We start from the raw sequence: 22337 nt of genomic DNA, 5'->3' as shown, positions 1-22337 counted from the left end.
GTAAAAAGTCCTCTAATAAGAATAAAGCGGTTAAACAAGGCTATCTACATGATTCTTTTTTTTTTTGGAATAACATGCGACATCTATGAAAATCATAAGGACTCTAAAATATAATTTTGTTTTTGTGATAATAATAATATTTGTCCATAGAAATCTTAGTGCGCTCAACACAAGCATTCATGTACCTGGGTGGTAAAACTGGTGAAAGAAACCAATATTCAATTTGACAAGTTTTCATAAGGAATTCAGATAAAAAATCCAAGTAGAGTTATCTCTAATCAAAAAGACATTGTACATTAATGTTAACATCTATATGTATACTAAGAAAATTGTCTTGAAATAAAAATAAAGATAGTTGTGTAGAGAAATCTCTTGACTTACATGTGTAGACATTGGCTTTAGCAAATGTAGGCTTGTTGTCATTGATGTCAGACACTGTCACCAGGAGGAATAGGACATCCCCAGTAGAATACTGCCGGAGATGTGCCTCTAGTTCCTGTCTGCTGGGAAGTTCTCGCTTCCTGCGTTGTCCCGGTTTTGAAGCCTTGACACAGATGAGGTAGGTGGTATGAGATTCCCTGTCCAGGATTTTGTTTGTGGTGATTTGTCCAGTAGAAGCGTCCAGCTTAAAGCTCTGGGTGATGTTTGGGTAACCTTCGAACAAGTATGAAATACAGTATTTCAAGAGTGACCATTCATGTATTCGTTATAAGGTACAGCCAGGAACAAAATAATCGAAACTTACAATACAAGGTGCTATTTTCATAGAAGCTGTATTGAACAGTGTTGTAGGGGGGGTTATCTAGGTCACAAGCCACGGCTGTATACACCAGCGTCCCTACAGGTTCACCCTCACGCACTGATGTCTCTGTTGGGACATCATACTGTAAAAATATTCAGATCTAAACATCTCATTTCTGATCTTAAGATTTATGTCAAATAACATTGAAGTTATGTATCTAATGGTCATAGCCTCTTCTCTCCTTTTCTCCTTACAACACACTAACCTGTCTGTTGGGGCAGTTATTAAAAGATGGTTCTTCGTCATTTATATCCTGTAGTTTTATAGACAGGAGTCTAGTGCTCTGTAGAGTTCTGTTCAATGTATCAGTTGCCAGCAAAATCAACTGGAAATCAGCAGAAAAAACTTTTTTAAAAATCTTATCAATGTTATATCAAATCAAGGAAAATCTCATGGATAATGAAATACATGTACATTAAAACAAAAATGGAACAGCAAAAAACTTGATATGATTTACAAGTATAACATACATCATGAGTTTCTTGTTTTTCTCTGTCCAGTGTACGATTACGTGCCACAGTGACAATTCCTGTGTCCTTATCAATGGCGAACTCTGTTGTTTCTTCATTATCACTGAGGATAGAGTACTCGATGGAGGCTCCAGGGGTACGAGGTACAGCAAGGGCTCGAATCACCACTGTCCCAAGGTCAGCGTGCTGTAATATATATCAAATATATTGTTTCCATGATTTTATAAAATATTTTCTAAGCTGCACTGCAGAGATTTACAGTATATCTAGTAATTTTTGGAATGATCTATTTTTGACAATCAATAACATTTTATAATCACAAAAAATAAAACTCACATAATGTGAGTCACATTATTTTTGCTGATGTGTACAATATAAAATTTATAAATTAAAAAGAATATGTTGTGGCAAAAATGTGTTCACAAAATTACATGTAGTTTATTTTTGCACAATTTGTATTTCTCCTGACAACTTTTCCAAGTTTCAAATGGTAAAAGCATACTTGTTCCAATGATAAGAAATAATCTTACAACATAATGGTGCTTACCTCAGTTAGGTTTGTTATAGTCACAGCATTGGAATCTCCGAAGCGGGGGGAAATCCAGATAGGTTTGCCGTTGTCCAGCTGCCCGCTGCTTACATTAATGTTGACTATGGTGGTGCTCATTAGGACGGGGCTTCCCTTGTCCTGGGCCTTCACCACCAGCTTGTAGGGGGACTTGGATGAGGCACCACGCAGGGAGTTCTTGCTGTACAACATGCCACTCTCTGATGAAATCCCAAAATAGTCCTCCTCTACACAAACCAAGATATAGTCTTGTTAGAATGGAAAGAGTACACAGAAAACAATCATTGATGGATATTGAAAATCAATGATGAGAATGATGAGAGAAAATACATTTAAACTAATTTAGATTTCACTTAACTTTCCTAACAATGTACATCATAAATATATCAACATAAGCTCAGGTATTATAAATTACAAGAATACTGATTGAGAATAAACTTTATTAAAATAAATTAACAAAGAAAATGTAACATAGACATCTTATAATTTTATGAATCTGAATTATTTTATGAATATAATTCTAATCAAACCTGGTGTTCTTGGGACAGGTTCCACAGAATCTATGGTGTAAACGATTTCTCCATTGACTCCGCTGTCCCTGTCAACAGCACGAACCTCCCCAATGTTTGTGTTCAAGTCATAACTCTCAACTGTTAAGAAGGAGTACTCAGGACTTGAGAAGCTCGGTGCATTGTCATTAATATCAGTGACTTGTATCGTCAACTGCAAAATAGAAAATAAATAAATTACATTAAAAAAACAAGACTTCAATGTAGTGGAAATACTGTATACATGATTATTTTTGCCCCGTGTAATTTTCCCCCTTCCCCACTTGCGAACAGTTTTGCCCCATCTTGAAATCGCCTGAACACAGTTGAATTTTAAGAGAGATAATTTGAAACATTGTAACTCTCCCAGTCTTAAATTCACCCAGTGACAACGAGGGCTACAGAAGCGAATATTTCCCAGTATGTGGTATAGCTGATGTAATGCTTAGTAAAGCTATTGATGTAAAATCCTACCGGAACTGAAGACCTCTGTCGAACCTCTGAAGATAAAGCTTGAGGGTTGTCCTGGGCAGTGAGCAAAAGACTGTATTCAGGGGTTGTTTCATGATCCAGAAATGTTCCATTATTGATCAAAAGCAGTCCCTGAAAAATATAAGCAATTGTTAGTTGTCATGGAAACAGTAATGCAATGAAACATATTGACAAAGTTTTTCAGACATTTTTGTTACAACTTTTGAAATGAATGCTAGTGGGGTGCTACACATCCATGCAGTGAGCTTTTATCAATAAGTACCCTTCTGTGATTTGTTCACACATAACGTAACATTTCACGTTTCAAGGTTCATCAACCCTCTATAGTATATACCCATATTTATATACAAAAGTTTTTCAAAAAGTGCTTCCTCAAAATCTGGTATATAAATTGAATACATATAATTTCAGTAAATTAAAGCATACAAGCCAAAATGGGACAGAGATCACATTTTAAGATGACCATTTTACATGTGAAGAATAGCGATTTATCCCAGTGTGAGTTATATCCCATATCATAGGGTCAATGAACCTTAATGCCACTCCCCATAGCAGTCGCATAAGCAATGATCTTCTTACTGCACAGATCCCTTCTCCAGCTTCAATAAAATCAATCGTAAATGCTACAAAATGTGCATGCAAATAAAACACATATCACCTCTTCTTTCTGGGCCGACAAAGCTTTTATCATGCAAATAAGATATTGACTATATCTCTAGCACACAAATTTGGCATACGGTACATTGTTTTGTCAAGAGGGTTTTTTTTCCTCATGTTCTAGTACAAGCCATGTCCTTTGTATTGCACTACCTGCCAAAGATCATGCCCTAATTAACATTCCCAACTGATGACTTTAAATTTCAGTTTGAGCCATTCATATGCATATAAAATCTATCAGCCATGCACTGTGACATTCATTGTCCTTCTTTAACTCCTGTTTGATACTTACAACTCCAATTTCCCTTGTCTGAAACACATGTGCTATTCAGAATAAAATTACTAGTTTTCACATTTGCATGTAAACTGTTCACAAACATACCCTGATGTGAAATACTGTACTTTATTTGCAGGGTTGTTAACCAGTAACCAATTAAAATAAAGAGTATAATTAAAGGTTCAAGTATTAAATACTAAAATCAATATTTGAGTATTCATGGGAAAATATGCAATATTTTCTTATTTGTTCTCAAAATTTGAGCAGTGAATCCTATTTTACCATGATCTTGTTACTAATACATGTAGTTGAATCAATCTGACATCTCTACTTACATGTATTTGTGTACCATTTTCCCCCAAAGAAATTCTATACATTTGAATTTTTGTCTCTGAGTCAGTTATAAATAACTTTCAATATACATGTATGAGTCGATTAAATAAACTTACCGACTTAAGAATCATGAATTTCTCATGACCCTGACCACTGAGAGAATACTGAATCTCAGAGTAACTTCCACTGTCCAAGTCTCGAGCAAAGACTGAGGCAATCTGATAGGGATAAACCTTATCCTCTGAGACAGTCACCGTGTACTTCTGCAATGATTTAATGTAAATCATCACCAAATGATTTTTCATGATTATCATTGATCAAAAAAATTTCTGATGATAGAATTTAATCAGTATGATTTTAAATTGAAGTGTCAGAAATCCATACAATAAGAAAATTTCTTTTTACAAATTTTAAAGATTTATACAGCTTAATTAAACCCAACTTACAGATTGTGAGAATTGTGGGACATTGTCATTAATGTCTTGCACTTGAATTGTGATGTTAGCATCCACACTCCTGAGGCCATCCCTTGAGAAAGCCCTCACTCGGAACTTAATGAGCTTAAAGGTAAGGTTTTCATAGTCCAATCGCCTGTTCACCTTGACTTGACCTGTAGGAGTTACCAACAACTTAAAAATGCCAAATCAGATAGGTATACATTTTGAAATCTTGCAGGTATCTGTCTAATAACTAAAACAGTTCAATGTGTATATATACAAAACAAATATTGAGAAAGTGTATACATGAACGTATATTTGCATATCCATTGTTCTTTCCCACTATAAGTCCATATGGAGGAACTGCAATTATTTTTCTATAAACGCAATTGCTCTGTCAGTATACTAAGACATCATTAAGTTGTGACGTCATATACTTTTCCATGACGTTATAGATTTAAACCACTATATGATACATCAAGTGTTTTTCTTCAACTCCATAAAATTGATGTACTTAATATTAAAACATATCTTATAACTAGACTCTTGTTGCTATAGCAACAAAAAGGTCTTCCGTTCCTCGTGTATTAATCAGCACAAAAAATACAAACAGAAAATGGATATAATATATACTGTATATACATTTTGTCTTTCCTCAAAGTTTGGATGTTCAAGTTTTTGTTAGTTATAATATCTCGTTGAAAAAAGGTTTTTGTCTCGGGACCAGAAACGAACAAACGGAAGTGATTTAAGAAATGGAAAGTAGATATTTTAGTACATTTACCTACGGTACGTTACTGCTCATCACATTGAGTAAAATGTTTTTAAAAAAGTTAAAAGTTTAAAAAAAAAGTTCTATTGCTTGAACGCTTCGAGTAATAATCGGAAGTGACGTAGGACAAAATGAAACCCGTCAAACACATGTTCAATCAATGTCCATTATCTATATAAGTTTTGTGTCTTGGTCTATCACAGTTTCTGAGATCTTGTGGGTACTTTGTTTTTAAAAAAGAAGGCTTCCTGAGATATTTGAGATGTCTCACTGGAAGTAGAACTTTTTTTTACCATGTGTAGATGACCTTTTGTATTTCTATAGCTAACATAATACTTCAATGCTAAATAACCAAAATATTTTTAAAAATCAAAATTGGGTGTACTTCCTGTGACGATAGGAAGTTACGCTGGATAAAACAAAATAGTGTTAACACATGTATATACATAGGTCTATCATCCCACAAGGTTTGGTTGTTCAAGTTGGTACCGTTTTTGAGATCTTGTTGAAATAATTTTTTTTGTCTCGGGACAGGAAACGGACAAATGGAAGTGCTCAATGTAAATTGCATTAAATATTTCTTGTATACTTGCCTATTGTACATTATTGTTCATTTATCAAGCTAAAAATATCAAAGAAAAACAGTTAAACTGATAAACAGCTCGATTTTTTTAACTCTTCCGGTGTGGACCGGAAGTGACGGAAGACAAAATTTAACCGGTTAAACACATTTTCAATCAAATGTCTATCATCCATTAAAGTTTTGTGTCTTGATCACTTATAGTTTCTGAGATCTCACGGCTACAAAATGTGATTTAAAAAAGCTACCTGAGATAATTGAGATGTCTCACCGGAAGTAGAATTTTTTGTTGATTTGATATTGCATAGATAACCTATGTATAGATTTATACTTATATACTTATTATATGGAAAAGAAATTTAATGCGTAAAAATAATTATTTTTTAAGTGCTTTCGGTGATGACCGGAAGTTACAACAAACAAAATAAAATAGTTTAAACACATCTACATACAACGGTCTATCATCCCACAAAGTTTGGATGTTCAATTCTTTATCGTTTTTTAGATCTCGAGGTGACAAGATTTTTGTCGCGGGACAGGAAACGGACGAACGGAAGTGAATTTAGAAAAACTTTGATTAGAAACCTCTAGATATTTTTGTTTTTAATCAACACTAAACATTTTAGGAAAATCTATTTAGACATCTCTGAGATATTCACGAAACAAAAAGGGGGAAAAAATAATAATAAGAAAGAAAGAAAAAATCTAACAATCACTATAAGGTCTTCTGTTGGAAACAGAAGACCTTAATAACATTTTAAAGGAATTACTGTAATACCATATCATTGATTCCGTTAACAAATCTATGTGAATTAAAAAGATACATTACAGTCTGAAAGTTTATTTTTGATGCAATAGCTAAATGTCAAGGTCTAAGCTAATACAGGGTATTTGCAAGTGGTAAAATGCAAATATAAGTAGTAAACAACGATTATTTAGTGAACATGGCGTTATGAATAGCAACTGCTCTGCTGGCATATTTTCCATGATGCGCTAGCGCATCATGGAATATGCCAACAGAGCAATTGCTATTCATAACGCCATGTTCACTAAATAATCGTTGTTTATTTCTTATGTACTAACCTGATGTTTGATTCACAGAGAAATAATCCCCTAAGTCGCCTCCATTGGGTTCGGCCACTTCCTGAAAGTTGTTTATTGAGAAAGGACCCTTGGGATCAGTGGCAATGAGGGTAGATGTGACGGTGCCAATGGCCAGCTCCTCTGGGAGGGTGTAATAGTAGGTGGGGTTTGTGAGGGACCAGGGAGGGGCAAAGTATGGCGTCAAATCAGCTGACCCAAGGATTGTTATTATCACAAGGGCTGCAAAATAAAAACATTTTTTCTAGAAGGATTGCCTTGATCTGCCAGTATCCATTACTGTTTTGGCATAAAAGAACCTAAATTTTAAACGACATATTTTAAGTATCTACTGGTTAAGTTGTTTTTAAAAACAGCTGCTTGTTAGCATTAAATTTCAAGCTTTTGATCATAAACAGAACCAATTTACAATGCCTTTTTAATGCTGTAAAAAGTTAGTCACCTTTGGCTGTTTGTTCCTGGTTGTTCTCAGCATTCACATCCTTAACAATGACATTGAAGTCTATTGCGGCAGCACTGTCTCGACTCAAGCCTGACTTGACCTTAATCCATCCTGATGTTGGCTCTATCTCAAATGCTTCCTGTGAAAGTAACAAATGGTTTGTACACTCTCAAATTTTTTAAAATCCAAAAAATTAAAATTATCTCATATTCATACTGTATTCATGGAAAAAAAATCCTCATAATAACTAGACAACATTGAGATGGTGACCATCTCAAAGAGCCCCGCTTAAATAATGGACAATAGGATGAAAAGCATTTCAGAGAATTTGTCTTTGACCTTTCCCTATAACTTTTAATTCAATCTCATTACCCCTTACATACAGGTATTTTTTTTCAACCTGAGCAAGATTAAGGAAATGGTAAATAATCTACAATCTAAAGCTAATTATAAAGAGATCTGCTATGACCTTCACATTGACTTGGTTCAAATTATAAAGTCACTGCACACCATTAACCAAAAAGCTCTTTTTATGTAAAGTAGGAGCCAAAAAGGACCAAGTGAAAAGTATATATATGCTCTGAAAAAAAGAATCTGGCATGATCCAATGCAACCTTGACTCTTGACCTACAAACATCATTTAAGGTCACTGCACACCCTTTGACCGTATGCACTCTGTAAGTGAACTATGAGCCAGATTGGATCAAAGGGAGAAAAAACATGCTCTAGACAAAGATTTTTCATATAATTCTGCTATCACCTTCACATTTGACTTTTACACTTGGTTTAAGGTCACTGCACACCCTTTACTCAAAAGCTCTGTTTATGTGAAGTATGAGCCAATTTTTGATCTGAAGGATCATTCTAGAGGTATGCACTTGGTCATATATATTCTTCAGTCCAAAAGAAAAATAAAAGTAATGGACATACCCTGTAGTCATAGGGGTAAATTGAGGCAATCGGTGTTCCGTCTGTGCTCTTGGCAATAATGCTGAGTCTTTCAATGGAATACTGGAGTGATTTTGTGCTGTCTGTATCATTAGCTTTCACTTGTAACACAGAGGTTCCAATAGACACAGCTGAAAGAAGCAAGGACAGCGAAATAAAATGTCTGGTTAATTTACGTGAAATTCTTTAACTCATCGCTTTTATTGCTATTTTCTAAAGCATGATTTTAACTTAAAAGATGAAAAAAGCATGCATTTATGATAAAAAGACCAAATGAATATGATTAAATGATGAAAATAAACCGAAACTCTTTCTATAAGCCATGCAGGTTGACATTGATGAACTCACTTTCCTGTATGGATCCTATGTACACCTGTTGTGAGAAGAAGGGGTCTTTGTTGTTTGAATCTGTGAGGGTCACACTGAGGGTGGTGGACCCCGTTCTGGGGGGACTGCCCTGGTCTCTGCCATGGATCTAAATCATAGAGCACGGTTATATAAATACACTGTCACACTGACAAATCTACATCAACGCCATTTCTAGGTTCAACACAGATCCTTTTAACAGTTTAGTAACTAATTATTCCTTGTATAACGTACTTTTGGTATCGGGATATTTTTTTTTCATTATTCTAGAGGACTTTCAGAATTCAAACTTAATGTTTTGTAAATATTTGATTCAGCAAGTTAGGCAGCACACCATTATTTATATAATAGTGTTGTGTTGTGCATGTACTATGCCTAAATAGTAGTCAGGGTTTGATACATAGTGCACCTGCCTCCAGCTCGTGCACTATGTATCAAACCCTGACTACTATTTAGGCATAGTACATGCACAACACAACACTATTGTTATTATTATGCCGACTGTTGAATATACTGATGTGCTTTGCTATAAGTAGCTGTGATGTTCGAGTGTTGACAAGTCCCTAAAAATAATCACCGGAAAAGCAAGCGTTTGTTTGGTTTTTTTTTTCTTCAAATTAATCCATTGATTTGATTGTTTATTTAATCAACAAGTTGTTGTACAATAAAAAGTCAACAAAGGTTTATTTTCTTTTCAAGAAATGAGAGACATTTGGCCTGACCGAGAAAACTCGAAAGGTTTAGCAGACGAAATCTCATTGAATTTTTTTTCTTGTACATTCTTTATCAAGCGTCATTTAAAAAAGCGTTTTTGTGATTCTCATGTAGAATTTCTTTGAAAAATGTTCAATCAATTTGTTCAAAAGTTTATAAGAAACTTTAACTTTAAAATTACTGTCAATAATGAAGTGTTTTTGGAAAAATGAATAATTCTAATTGCTTGATGTCAGTCATATATATCTACGTTTTATATATATAAATACCGTAAGATATTATAACGGCTAATTTAGCGTAGCGGTTACGCGTTGGGCTTCAAGCTGGAATGATTTTAATGTCGCCAGTTGGAATCCCGATGTCGGCGCTTGAAAGATTTTCATTGAAAATATTTGCTGTGCTCTATTTTGGCATAGTATGCTTACACTACACAAAACCTTTGATACTATGCGAAAATAGATGAGTATTGAATATATAGCGACAAACTGACAGAAGGCATAATAATACCTATTAATCGGGACAGAGTTTTTGGCTTTCATATCAAATAAATCACGATTACAACAGACTTCTAGTCTTACAGTGCCCTTGGTGTAAAGATAATGAACCACAAAATACACAGAGGTAGCTGATTAATGGACACTTACTAGGATGTTGTAACTGCGGACATCATCAACATCAAGCGCTGCCCCTGAGCTGACGGTGACCTGACCCATCTGGTCAATAGTGAAGTGGTCCAGACCTCCACTCCAGATGTAGTAAGTAATGTTCCCATTGGACCCAAAGTCCTGGTCCGTGGCCGAAACCGATTTCACAAAATATCCTGATTATACAGAAGATGACTTTTAGTAGATCATAGATAGCTACATTAGACTTTTGCATCATAAACTTGAATACATATTTAAAAGAAAGCGTTTGGCTGTTAAATACTGTACAGACACAGCTGGTTTTTTCTTTCAAAAGAACCTTCTCTACAGCAATGACATGAATTTTCAAACTAAATGAAAATACTTTCATTGGATGCTTGACTCAATAAAAAGGATTATTGGTATCATGGTACTTTTTGATTTGATCACAGGTTTCATCCAACAAGCTGTAGACTAGCTATATTTACCTGTAGGAACTCCTTCACTTATGGTAGCAGTGTACAGGGATTGCACAAATTGGGGGTCATGGTTGTTTTTGTCCTAATCAAATAGATACATGAACATGTAACTTGTAAGTCTAGTTTTTGAATCAATCTGATTTATATATTTGAAAATACAAGCATCAAGTTTGTCTATTTTTTTCACACTTACGATAATTGAGATATCAATGGTTGTATTGGCAGACTGAGGGGGGCTGTCCGCGTCCGTGGCCATTACAATCAGTCGGAAACTATCAACATCGCAAATATTTTACAGATATTAAACTGGAGGTATCTAAACTCAGGAACTTACTGAACATATGAAATCAAAATTAAATTTTTTATGAAATAAAAGAGTGCAAAAACTGCCACTGTCCAAATAAAAAAATAACTTACGTTCCCCTCTTTTGAGGTGTCTCCTCGTAGTTAAGGCCTCTGGACATGGACAGAACCCCAGTTCTTGGATGAAGAACAAAGGCATTGTCTATAGTATTTCCAGAAACTATTGTATAGGTGATGTTGTCCAAGGATTCCTCATCCCGAGCCTGTTAACAAACCATTTAACACTTGATAACTTTTCATGTTTCAGAAAGAGAATAATTCAGACTGGTTTTTGTCACAAGTGGAAAGGACCATCGACTGGTACAGTGTATGCAGTATAACTGATTTCTGTCATACCCTAGTTATGAAGATCATCTTATTCCCCAAAATTTCAGTTTTCTCATGTCTAATTTTATTTTCTTAAAAAATTAGCATTCATGAACACATTTTTGTTAAGCCCTATTTTCACTATCTGTCGTTACCTTCACAATGACTGGGATCAAGATATTTGTCTCGCCTTCATTGACTGAGGTCTGGTAGGAGGGGGGATTGAAAATGGGACCAAAGTCATTATAGTCCAGGACAGTGATGGTCAGACTGACTGAAGCTTCACGGCTAGGGGTACCGTTGTCCTGAGCTCTGAACAATAACTGATAAGCTGGTGTGTTCTCATAATCCAGAGTCTGAGCTAAAGTGACAAGGCCTGTTGATGGGTCAACATTAAATCTGGTAAAAATCAAAAGCAAATACTCATTTTTTTTGAAACGCCAATCACACATGTAGAATAGATTCACTGGTAAATACAGATGGTATTCAAAATATTAATTGCAAGAATTAATGTTTCAAAACTATTAACAATAATACATGTAATACAAATACGTGCTACTTGTACATGTTTGCCAACATTTAAATAACTGATATTAAATCTGCTCAAATGAAATAGTAATAACAATGTTTTATTTTTAAACTCAAATTCCATATATCTTATAAAATGGAGAATTTATGCAGGGGTTAATTTTATCCTCTTTTAATTGACATTAATTTTTTTTTTTGGTATATAACATCACCAGATAACGATACCAGTAATGATGTACCAGGTACTTACTTTTCTATTCCAGTACCACGAAGACTATAAGTCAACAGACCATTGTTTCCACTGTCTTTGTCAAAGCCCTGTTTTCAAAAATCAGAATTTCCTCACACAACATTCAACCAAGAACAACAACAAAATGTTCTTGTCAAACACCAATGTGATGTCTTTGCTTTGTACTTAATATTTGTAGTTTAAATATTAGGTAAAAATTCAAGTATTATTTAAGAATCTATCTTTATGACAGAAAGAGAGTCTTTGATATAATATCTCCATTACTTCGCACTACTTACTTAGAAAAACAGAAAAAAAGATTGCTGTGATTGTCATTGTAGTTTTTGGAGAAAAAGTTAAAATTCTTAAAACATTAACAGAAATGAAATGATACTATCAGGTAAACAGTAAGTCAGGGGCATGAATACATTTGTTGTAATTTAGTCTGTACAATGTAATAGGATAAATCTAGTAAATAATGAGAAAAAAAGTAAGATTCTTACAGTGATTTTAATGATGGTGGTTCCAACCACTTGATCCTCGCGCACCGAGGCCCGGTATTCTTGAACTAGGAATTCTGGGGTATTATCATTGCTGTCCTCCAAGTTTATTATCACGGTAGCAGTTGACGAATGGTCTGTTGGGTTATTGAGATCCCTTGCCAACAACTACAAGTGCGAGTAATGATAAATTTGAGTAAAGGTATCTCAAGATGTTTCATCATTGTTTGCCTTGTTGTAGAAAATGTTGACATCTTAAAAAATCCCAATTACTGTATCCACATTTTTTGCAAAAATAAAGTTGATCTGTAAATTTTTGATTTGTGTAGCCTTGATTTTGCCTCTTTAAAAGTCTTATATTTAGTGAACAGTAATTGACAAATTGTTCTGAAAGTTTTATTTTTTGCAATAATGAAATGATTGTGAAAATACAAAAAATTGATCAATGCAAAATATATTTGTAACTTTGATCTCCTAAATGTAATGAACTTTTAGCTATATTCAATATAGGCAATCTCAACAATTTGGCTTAAAATGCCAAAATTTTAATCTTTCATATAAATTCTGCTATCAGTAACCATCAGCGTTGCTTTACCTACCAGGATTTGTTGTCTGCGCATACTGGGATTTTCATAATCCAGTTGGTTGGCCTGGTTGACAATCAGTGTGACTTGAGCTTGTTGAGTGGCGTTCGTTGGCGACACACTGTATAGACCAGCAGTAGGCTGGCTCAGTATGGAGATGCCAAACTGGGCATTTGTTGGCTAAAACAGACAATAATCTTATTACATGTACTAGTACAAAAGAAGGAAAAAAATTGAAATCTATCTTACAACTGGTATAAATAGTTTAAGGGGATATATAATTCAGAATAAAATTAATCTAAAAATCACTGTTTGACAATGCAGCTTCTGAAACCTGTCTGCTACAATAAAATTGTAGGTGAGCCATTCATGCAACTCTGGTCTAAATATAGGATAGAGTCAATGAAATAAGATCTGCTTCAAAATTTTTTCCAGGGCTTGGTTTACAATCCCCTTGGATCATAAACCTTAGGCTAGCGAAGATGAACTCGATGTTCACATAAGGTGAGCTGAAAAACAAATTAAGGTCAATGCTAATTATGACAAATCAAAATACCATAAAAATACTCACATCGTCTGGGTCAGAGACCCTCATGTTTAGACCTGGTACAGTGGTAGCTGCATTGACCAGGGTGCTACTGTCCATCTCCAGGACAGATACGTTGTACAATGACTGCTGAAACTGGGGGATGTTGTCATCCATATCCAGGATCGTCACGATGACCTTGGTGGTCACCCTCTGGTCTGTCTCTACTCCATTCTCCATCTCTATTGCCTACAACAGGTAGATTTAATTTATGATAGATTCAATTTATTGGTACTGTATCCAAAATCTTGTGAAGTGTCTTCCTGCTAACCAAAACAAAAAATTGTGGGTTTTTTGAAATTGGATTTAAAGAAAAACGTTATTTGAGACATTTAATGATTAAAAATGTTCATTAAATATTTTCTATGAAAAAAAAAAACCTGTTAGATGGTTAGCGAGCAGAAATGCTCAGGGTATTTGCAGAGAAATAGTAGAACCATTTAAACAAGAGCTTGGACTTCAGGTAGTACGAGTCAAACTCTAATTTGATGAAGGCAGTGTCTTATCATCTTTAACTGGCCAGATTATAATGAATGCATTGAACCCAAGGTCACTTGTCCGAGTTAATCCAGGGCTGTATACTTCAGTGGAAACAGCGTCAATTTCACTCAATACAGTCATACTCTATTATCTCGATCTAGTTGGGACTGTTTTAAAACTTGAAGATATCCGAGTATTCAAAATATTGAGGGTAAAATACTTAAAAAATAAGTGGTTGAGACTTACAAATCACTTCGACATATCCATAGTATTCAAGATATTATTGTTTGAGATATCAAGGTTTTACTGTATATATTCCAATTTTGACAGTCTATGAATATTTATGAGTTTCTCTCAGCAAATCAGAAATTTGACAACTTGTTTAAATTTGATGAGCAAACTGGATTGTTACATCCAACCAAAAGTACAAGCTCTTTTTAAAATAGCTCTACTTCATATTGGCAACAGTATGTTCACTTTACCTCAACTTCAAAATCGTATCTGGCGAGCTGGGTCTCGCGGTCTATGTTCTTAAAGACTTGGATTCTGGACACATACTGGAGGTTTGCCGGAGCCTGTGGTTCAGCAGGCATCAGGTAAAACAGGTTGTTTGGGTCTACAAGGCCAGAAACACAGTGTGAATAATCCCAGTCACTAAGCTAGCTTTATCTGTATTATATCTTTCAATACAAATATAGAGTACTACCATTTAAGTCATTTAGGCATCTGATTCAAATAAGTATCTTTAAAATAATCAGAGCAAATTAGGTCTGTTACTATATTTCTATTATAAATCTTTATTTAATTATAATATAGCGTAAATTTGCACTATGGATTCTAAAATTGCTTTGTTTCTCTGATATTTATAACATTTTTAAAAAATATTTATTTTCATTCATCATAGTTTAAACTATAACACTGTATGAAGATGATATATCATTGTAAGTACATCATGTATCAATATCGGTATAACAACAGTTTAGCATGGGATGTCATGTTTATGATTCAGTACATATAATAAACTGTAAATATCAAAGCAAAACATTAACAGACAAATAGAACAACAAAATGGGATAGATTGTTTCAACCTTAGGTCTATCGTCATTTCCTAATGTATTCTAATATGCTAAAAACAACAATTTACATTACATATTCATGCGGCATGCTGTAATATGTTTAAAAGTTAAGCAGAATTCATTTCTTAAATCAAACTAAATTGCAGGCATTATTTGTACCATCCATCTTATCACTCATTATATTGAAACCTATCACTGAGGATTTAAGAATTATGAGGAAAAATCACACATCTGGTTTATAAACAGGTGCTCTAAGTTTACAGCCTGAGGGTATGAAGCACACACAGGTACAAAACATTCCTCTCAAGTATATACAGTCACGTACAATGTAGTTACTTTTAATTATCTATACAAAGCAATTCTTTATCATCTAAACAATTAATGTTTAAGAAATGGCAGAATATTGATTAGAGTGTAATGGGAAATGAATTCAAGAGACAATTAACATTCATATGAAGGCCAACACAAATATGCATATTGAACAAAAAAAGCCAACCTCATGGCGTCAGAACATAATTTAAGGAGGCCAAAAGGTGTGGAATAAAATCCAAATCCAAGAAAATTTTCCATTATACCTGGTATGTGTACCGGGTACTTGAAAATATTAATATTACTATTTGTCCATCTACACATCAAGGTAGATTAAAGGATATCATCTATAGTCCATCTCAAGTTACTATTTCCGTCACTTTTTGTCAATGATGATTTTTAACAAAAATACACATAACCGCGTCAATGAAGTAGAATTGAAATCGATGCATGGGAAAAAATTAAAGATTTCTTCATTGACATTACATCTATTCTCACTTGAATGAAAACAAACTTCTTACGACTATTTATAATGGAAAATGTTCAATACATCTTTTCTCCATTCGGAAATACTCAGGACACCTCGCACAATTATTCAATGTTATTTGTGTATTTTTCATTTGCTTGCAATGCAAAATTCCTTTTTGACTTTCTATTTTGAGTTTATATTGAAACCTGAAGTGGTAGAGTTGGCGTTTTAAAACTGAAAATATGGGGGGGGGGGGGTTGTTCTAGTTGATAAACATAGTTTGGGCACAAAGGTATTTACGTTTATCAAAAAGATATTGATCAAAAAGTGGTGGAAGCAGAAACTTAGGACAGAGTATAGGAATCAGTATATGTGAGATTTTTGCCTTTCTAATCCATTGTTTACCGTAAATAGTCCTCACTTATGATATACCTTAGTACGATCTGGCTTGATCATCATGTGCGATTGCTTGAACAACCTTTTGAGTTTAATATAATACAAGCTGTTTGTTAGGTCGTAAGTACATACCCGGTACATGCCAATTTTCCAAATTTAGTTTGGATTTTCCCAGTTCTAAAATGTCCATTCATTCAAATTTTCCTATCAGTATTTCAAGAATGCCCATAAATCCAGATTTACGACAACAAAATCCGATTTCCAACCTGAATTTTACATCTGGCAACGTTGTAAGCTTAAAAAGGTAGACATGACATTAATCTATTACAGGTATATGTATGATCCTGTTTAATTTTTAATTGGTTCATTAAAATTGGCCAGGTCATTTCAAGAAGTTATGTGAAAGATAACAATTACCGTACTATCATCTTAAATAGTTGTGAACTGAAAATTTATAAAAATAGGATTCAGAATCTGTTACCATCTGCATATATTGATCTTATGTACATGTTGGTATGTTGATTAGTGAATTTCTTGTGACCTGTTATCTTTGTCTACATATATATCATTATGTTATTCTCTTAGTCTGCATGATGTCTTCTGTAAAACATGCAGTAATTATAAATCTATACAATACTGGCATAAATGATAACTAAATGAAACAATATTATAATTAGCAATGATAGCATAACCATTTAATGAACATGCTGAGTTGCACACAACTACATTTCAGAATCTTTATTCAAAATAATATCCTGGAAAGTATCAAATGGGAATCTGGGCTGCGTTTTACATATTAAGAACTTACGACTGAATTAATGAATGATAATTAATCATGAACTAATCAATAATTTATTCTGATGGCTGTAAAATATGATTATGGCAGAAAAAATAGTTGTAAATAAATGGTTTTATATCAATTTTGTTTATTAAAGACCAATCCATGAAAATGAAAATATACATAATTTGTCGTAAGTTCTTTTGTAAAACACAGTCGTGAAAAGTATCAATTGAGTATCTGGAGATTGTAATATAGAACCTTATCATTTGTTTAAAGGTTTTATTAAGGGTTATAATTACTAGTGGTGTTATTAAAATGCTTAAGTGTCATTATCTAAAAAGATTAACTGCAAACTGGACCCCAAAAATTTGCAACTCAACAGCTGAAAACAAATGTTGCATGCAATAAATACATGTACATTATGATATCACAATGAAAGCTGAATGGATAATTGGCCTACAATATTTATCTTACCTCCCATTGCTTAAGCACCAAGACATAAACAGTTCATTCACACATATATCACATTGTATTCATGATATATTTTTACATATACAAATTAATATGGAATTAAATTTTAAAGATACTTTACAAAAGTGTTTGGTCTTATTCTGCACACATAAAAATCATTGTGTTTAGCCTTGGTCATAGTGAAATAAAATATATTAATTAAACAATGCGCATGCGTAGACTCCCAAAACGGAGTCCAAAATACTTGCAGAAATTCACTTCCGTTGACTCCGTTTTGGGAGTCCGTCTAGACTGTTAAAAGGTTTCTCTTTTCTTCAAGAGAATATACATTTTTAATTCTTTTAAAGGCTAGTAACTAAATTTTGAATGGAAATTGAATTCATCAAGATAAATACATTATGTGATTTAGTAATACTTTATATTGTTAAGTTAAGATCATTATTAATTTTACCTCAAACCAAGACTCAACAAACAGACAGAAGAACACAGATACTACAGCTACATTTCGTATAAGTTGATTGGTTGATTGAATCAGTTTTGATTGGGTAGCCTACCTTTATTCACAATTTTGATTGGTCGAGGGCTTCCTTCATCTCCATCTTGAGCTGTGATAAAACCAACCCTTGTACCCTTTTAATTAAAGGATCAAAATTAAAAGACTTATTAAATTTTAATAACATACCACACATTTAACAAATTCAGAATTTGCTTCAATACTATAGTTTAAATATAATGTATTTCATGACATATAATGCATACGGTGTGTTGAAAATTTCAACACACAGGTATTCTTAACCTGTGGCAGGGCCACTAAGTATTTAGTCAAAGAACCTTAGGTTACAGTACATAAACATTCCTTTACAGCTTACTATCAAATCACGTTAGTACAGGTACATTAAAGTTTCATACCATCCAAACATTCTCTTACAGCATACTCTAATTAAACAACATAGATTTCAAATATTAAACCTAAAATTTAACCATTTAGGGCTTGCATTTTGGGCTTTCTCCAACACAGTGACCAATTAAGGCTTACATTGTCGGCATTCTCAAACACAGTGACAGTGATGGGGGTGCTGAGGAACCGGGGCGGGGAATCCTGCTTGTCTATGACCTCTATCAGGATGTTGATAGTGGTCATCAGCTGAAGTCCTGTACCAGACCGAGTTGGGTTGTCCTACAATTCAAACTTACATTAGACAATTTACACTGAATATGAACTCTCTATTAAAGGGGCTGCATGGTCAAAATTTTGGTCAAAAATTATATTTCTGATTTTGATATTTACAATGCTTAAGAAAATATATTAAATAGGCAACCGAAATTTAATTGTCATTTGTTGAGTTATAAGCGAGTTACAGCTAGAACTTAATATTCTTCACTATATAAACAAAGTGTTTGTTTACATTTTGAACGTTTTCATAAAAATTTCAGTTTTAAACCTAAAACGAATGTTTTAAACGTTAGAAACTGTTTATCTATGCTTAAAATAAATAAAAAGATAGACAAATAAGCTGGAAAAAGATTTTTTACTGGTATATTAAACTTTTGTAAAAAAAAAAAAAAAAAAAACAGGGCACGAGCCTTGTTTACATGACAAAGAATTGTGAGCCCTGTATCTTGCTTATGACTCTACAAATGACTCTCAAATTTTATTTGATCATTAAAATTGAATTTCTAAAGCATTAATGAAAATAATATAGAATTTGACCAAAATCGTGACCATGCCCCTTTAAAATGTCCTCCCAAATACACTTACAACAAAAGGTTAAATGATACATTTTATTTACTTTCAAGTGTTTGTTAACTTAGAACTTACAATGGCTTGGATTGTCATGGTGTAGCCTTTCTTCACCTCATAGTCTAAGGGTTTCTTTAGGAACACAAATCCAGTGTAGTTACCCTGGGAGTTCTGTCGAGGTTTCACACCAAAAGTTTCACAGGCTTCTTGGGACTGAGCTCTACTCTAATGACATGAATACACATATATTGTACACAAAGAACACTATATTCTTAATTTCAACACATAATAGGAAGATATTTAGAAGTTTATTTATTGCAAAAATTATTATTTGAAAGATTTTTGAAAATACCATTACCTCTGCAGATTGTTGATCCAAATAGCAGCTCAGGCTAATCTCAGAGTAATAGCCTACATCCAGATCAATCACCTCAATGGAACTGTACAGAGTGAATCCAACACTGGCATCCTGTTGAATAAAGACAGAGGGTACAAGGTACAAGCACCATCGTTTACATTTTACCTACAAGACCTACCCATTTCTCCCTAAACCAAATGAATACGAAAGAAAATGTGAGCAATCTCACATACATATACTCCTCTATTACTTGAAATACTACAAATAATGAATGCTAGGGTATGCATTAAAGGAACACATGAATTGATTTGATAAAGGGGCATAACTCCTGAAAATAATCACATCAAAACTTCCTGCAAACATGCACATTTTTTTGTGTCTTTAACAACAACAAAATAATATTCGAAAGCCCATTGAGCTCATTTTCGTAGGTAAAAAAAAATTTTTTTCACGAATAAACGCGAAACTTTTGCCATAAACGTTTTACTTTTGTGAATAAATGCGTAACTTTCACGATATAACGCAAAACATTTGCAATATAACTCGTTACTTTCGCAAATAAATGCGAAACTTTCGCAATATAACGCGAAATCATTATTTAAATATTGTCATTTCATACAATTACCCTTATGAAGAAAAACGATTGAAAACAAACACATTATAAGTTTTAAATCATAAAATACTTATTATTCATTATTTCTATAATATCTGTGTTACGTTGAATTATGAAGACAAAATTATCTTTTTTACATATAGATATTAATAAATCTTATAAAACTTCATAATATTTTTATATTTTATATGTTCAAGTAGATAATAAGTTAGAGCATCATATTTTATCCTTTTTCATTTTTTCACCGCCCCTGTGTTCGAACAGGCATTCATTGATTATCTTTTTCTTATAAAATTGATATAAATTCAACCGTCGGAAACCTCTAAAATCTTAGTACTGATTTTTAAATGACATATGTGATGAATTTAGAGGACGAATTTACGTCATCTAGATTTGAACAATAGCTAAAAAATTTCAATTCACAGCCTGACTAATCTTTCTGATGTTGTTTAAAACTAGCTAGACGTTAATTTATGTTGTGGCGATAAAACATATATTATAACGTTTTGAACAATGATATCCTTTCAATTCTATAATGATACTTTATAAAACTTTTAATTCGAATAAAATTTGTTATAATAAAATATGTTGACGCCTCATTTTCTATAATACAGTGCCGGGCCCCATTAAAATGTGATAAACGCGATGCTTTATGTCCTTTGAAAATCGCGAAATCAGTACTAAGATTTTAAAGATTTTCCACGTTTGAATTTAATTCAATTTGTATAAGGTTTAATCTGATTCTTTACATCTTTCTATATAAGATTATTTTGTTTTCTTTAAAATTAATATATTTGATTTCATGTAGTCATTGTTCTTCATTATGATTCTTGTATGAAATGACAATATTTGTATTTAAGTTTCGCGTTTAATCACGAAAGTTTCGCATTTCTTCACAAAAGTAACGCGTTTATTTGCAAAAGTTTCATGTTACATCGCGACAGTAACGCTTTTATTTGCGAGAGTTTCGCGTTTATTCGCATAATTTTACCGTTTACTTGCAAAAGTGTGGCGTTATATCACGTAAGTTTGGGGTTATATCACGTAAGTTTCACGTTTATTCATGAAAGTAACGCGTTTATTCATGAAAGTAACGCGTTTATTCATGAAAGTTTCACGTTTATTTATGAAAGTTTCACATTTATTTGCAAAAATTTTGCGTTTATTCATGAAAAAAAATATTTCTTTTACCTACGAAAATGAGTTCAATGGGCTTTCGTAATAATAAAATTGAAAATGGCTGAAATTCACAGAAAAATAATGGAATTTTAATTTCCTGATAAAATGCACATCTACACATTGTGCGATGATCTAGTTTTCGTGACCCCTTTTCAACCACAAATATTGGAACACACAGAAATTATATCCTATATCATTTTCTATAAGAAACTTTTTCTTTAGCAAAAAATGACTGCCACAAATTAAAATTGTTAAAGATTTTCCAAATTTTCTCAAAGTTTGTGACAAAACCAAGTTTATCAACTGTTAAACTATGATTATCACATTTTTGTGAATTTGGCATGCCATAGACAACAAGTAACTAATTCTCAAGATGATACAATCTCAGTTTACATGCATCTTTGAGTACTGAATCTTTTCTTACCTCGGCTACTTTTGCATTGTATGGCAATTTCTGGAATGCTGGTTCCACATCGTTGACATCAAGAACAGTTATAGTGATGGATGTATCAGCCTAGAGATAGAATCAAAGTTGGGATGTTAAATTTTATGTTTCCAAAAGTTCTATGAGCTAAAAATTGTTGGCTTCTTTCAGCTAATATTTACATTTAGTATTTTCTTTCCTATTTTATTAAAAATCCATGAGAGTGCATCCAGTTACTGACAAAATAAAATCACAATCTAACAAGGTAAAATATAAACAATGACACGTTTTCTTTGTTGGTTCATCCTGGCTTTTGAAAGAAACAAACAGAATTA

The 22337-nt window shown here is 33.2% G+C and overlaps 1 protein-coding gene across 2 annotated transcripts in view; it reads right to left on the bottom strand.

The window, feature by feature from the left end:
- The window catches only part of LOC105335505 (cadherin-87A), a 30323-nt gene that overhangs the window by 3491 nt on the left and 4495 nt on the right, over window positions 1-22337 (bottom strand). Inside the window, exons 7-35 of one of the 2 annotated variants that reach the window (XM_011439406.4) lie at window positions 22003-22092; window positions 19787-19897; window positions 19507-19653; window positions 18724-18864; window positions 18242-18317; window positions 14668-14801; window positions 13691-13894; window positions 13135-13299; window positions 12539-12703; window positions 12057-12124; window positions 11434-11677; window positions 11027-11175; window positions 10803-10881; window positions 10619-10691; window positions 10152-10327; window positions 8776-8902; window positions 8410-8558; window positions 7480-7618; window positions 7020-7259; window positions 4594-4757; window positions 4264-4410; window positions 3830-3847; window positions 2863-2991; window positions 2371-2563; window positions 1820-2067; window positions 1273-1458; window positions 1008-1127; window positions 746-884; window positions 382-654 (exon numbers count right to left, since the gene is read on the bottom strand). In XM_011439406.4, the coding sequence (XP_011437708.3) occupies window positions 382-654; window positions 746-884; window positions 1008-1127; window positions 1273-1458; window positions 1820-2067; window positions 2371-2563; window positions 2863-2991; window positions 3830-3847; window positions 4264-4410; window positions 4594-4757; window positions 7020-7259; window positions 7480-7618; window positions 8410-8558; window positions 8776-8902; window positions 10152-10327; window positions 10619-10691; window positions 10803-10881; window positions 11027-11175; window positions 11434-11677; window positions 12057-12124; window positions 12539-12703; window positions 13135-13299; window positions 13691-13894; window positions 14668-14801; window positions 18242-18317; window positions 18724-18864; window positions 19507-19653; window positions 19787-19897; window positions 22003-22092 (4294 nt within the window). The remainder of the gene's footprint in view (window positions 1-381; window positions 655-745; window positions 885-1007; window positions 1128-1272; window positions 1459-1819; window positions 2068-2370; window positions 2564-2862; window positions 2992-3829; window positions 3848-4263; window positions 4411-4593; window positions 4758-7019; window positions 7260-7479; window positions 7619-8409; window positions 8559-8775; window positions 8903-10151; window positions 10328-10618; window positions 10692-10802; window positions 10882-11026; window positions 11176-11433; window positions 11678-12056; window positions 12125-12538; window positions 12704-13134; window positions 13300-13690; window positions 13895-14667; window positions 14802-18241; window positions 18318-18723; window positions 18865-19506; window positions 19654-19786; window positions 19898-22002; window positions 22093-22337) is intronic. The other variant, XM_066065068.1, reaches the window with a different exon arrangement.

Source organism: Magallana gigas, chromosome 7 (genome assembly GCF_963853765.1).
Source record: "Magallana gigas chromosome 7, xbMagGiga1.1, whole genome shotgun sequence".
Taxonomy (NCBI): domain Eukaryota; kingdom Metazoa; phylum Mollusca; class Bivalvia; order Ostreida; family Ostreidae; genus Magallana; species Magallana gigas.
Note: the sequence above shows the minus strand (reverse complement) of the source record. Positions and strands in the feature narration are given on the sequence as shown.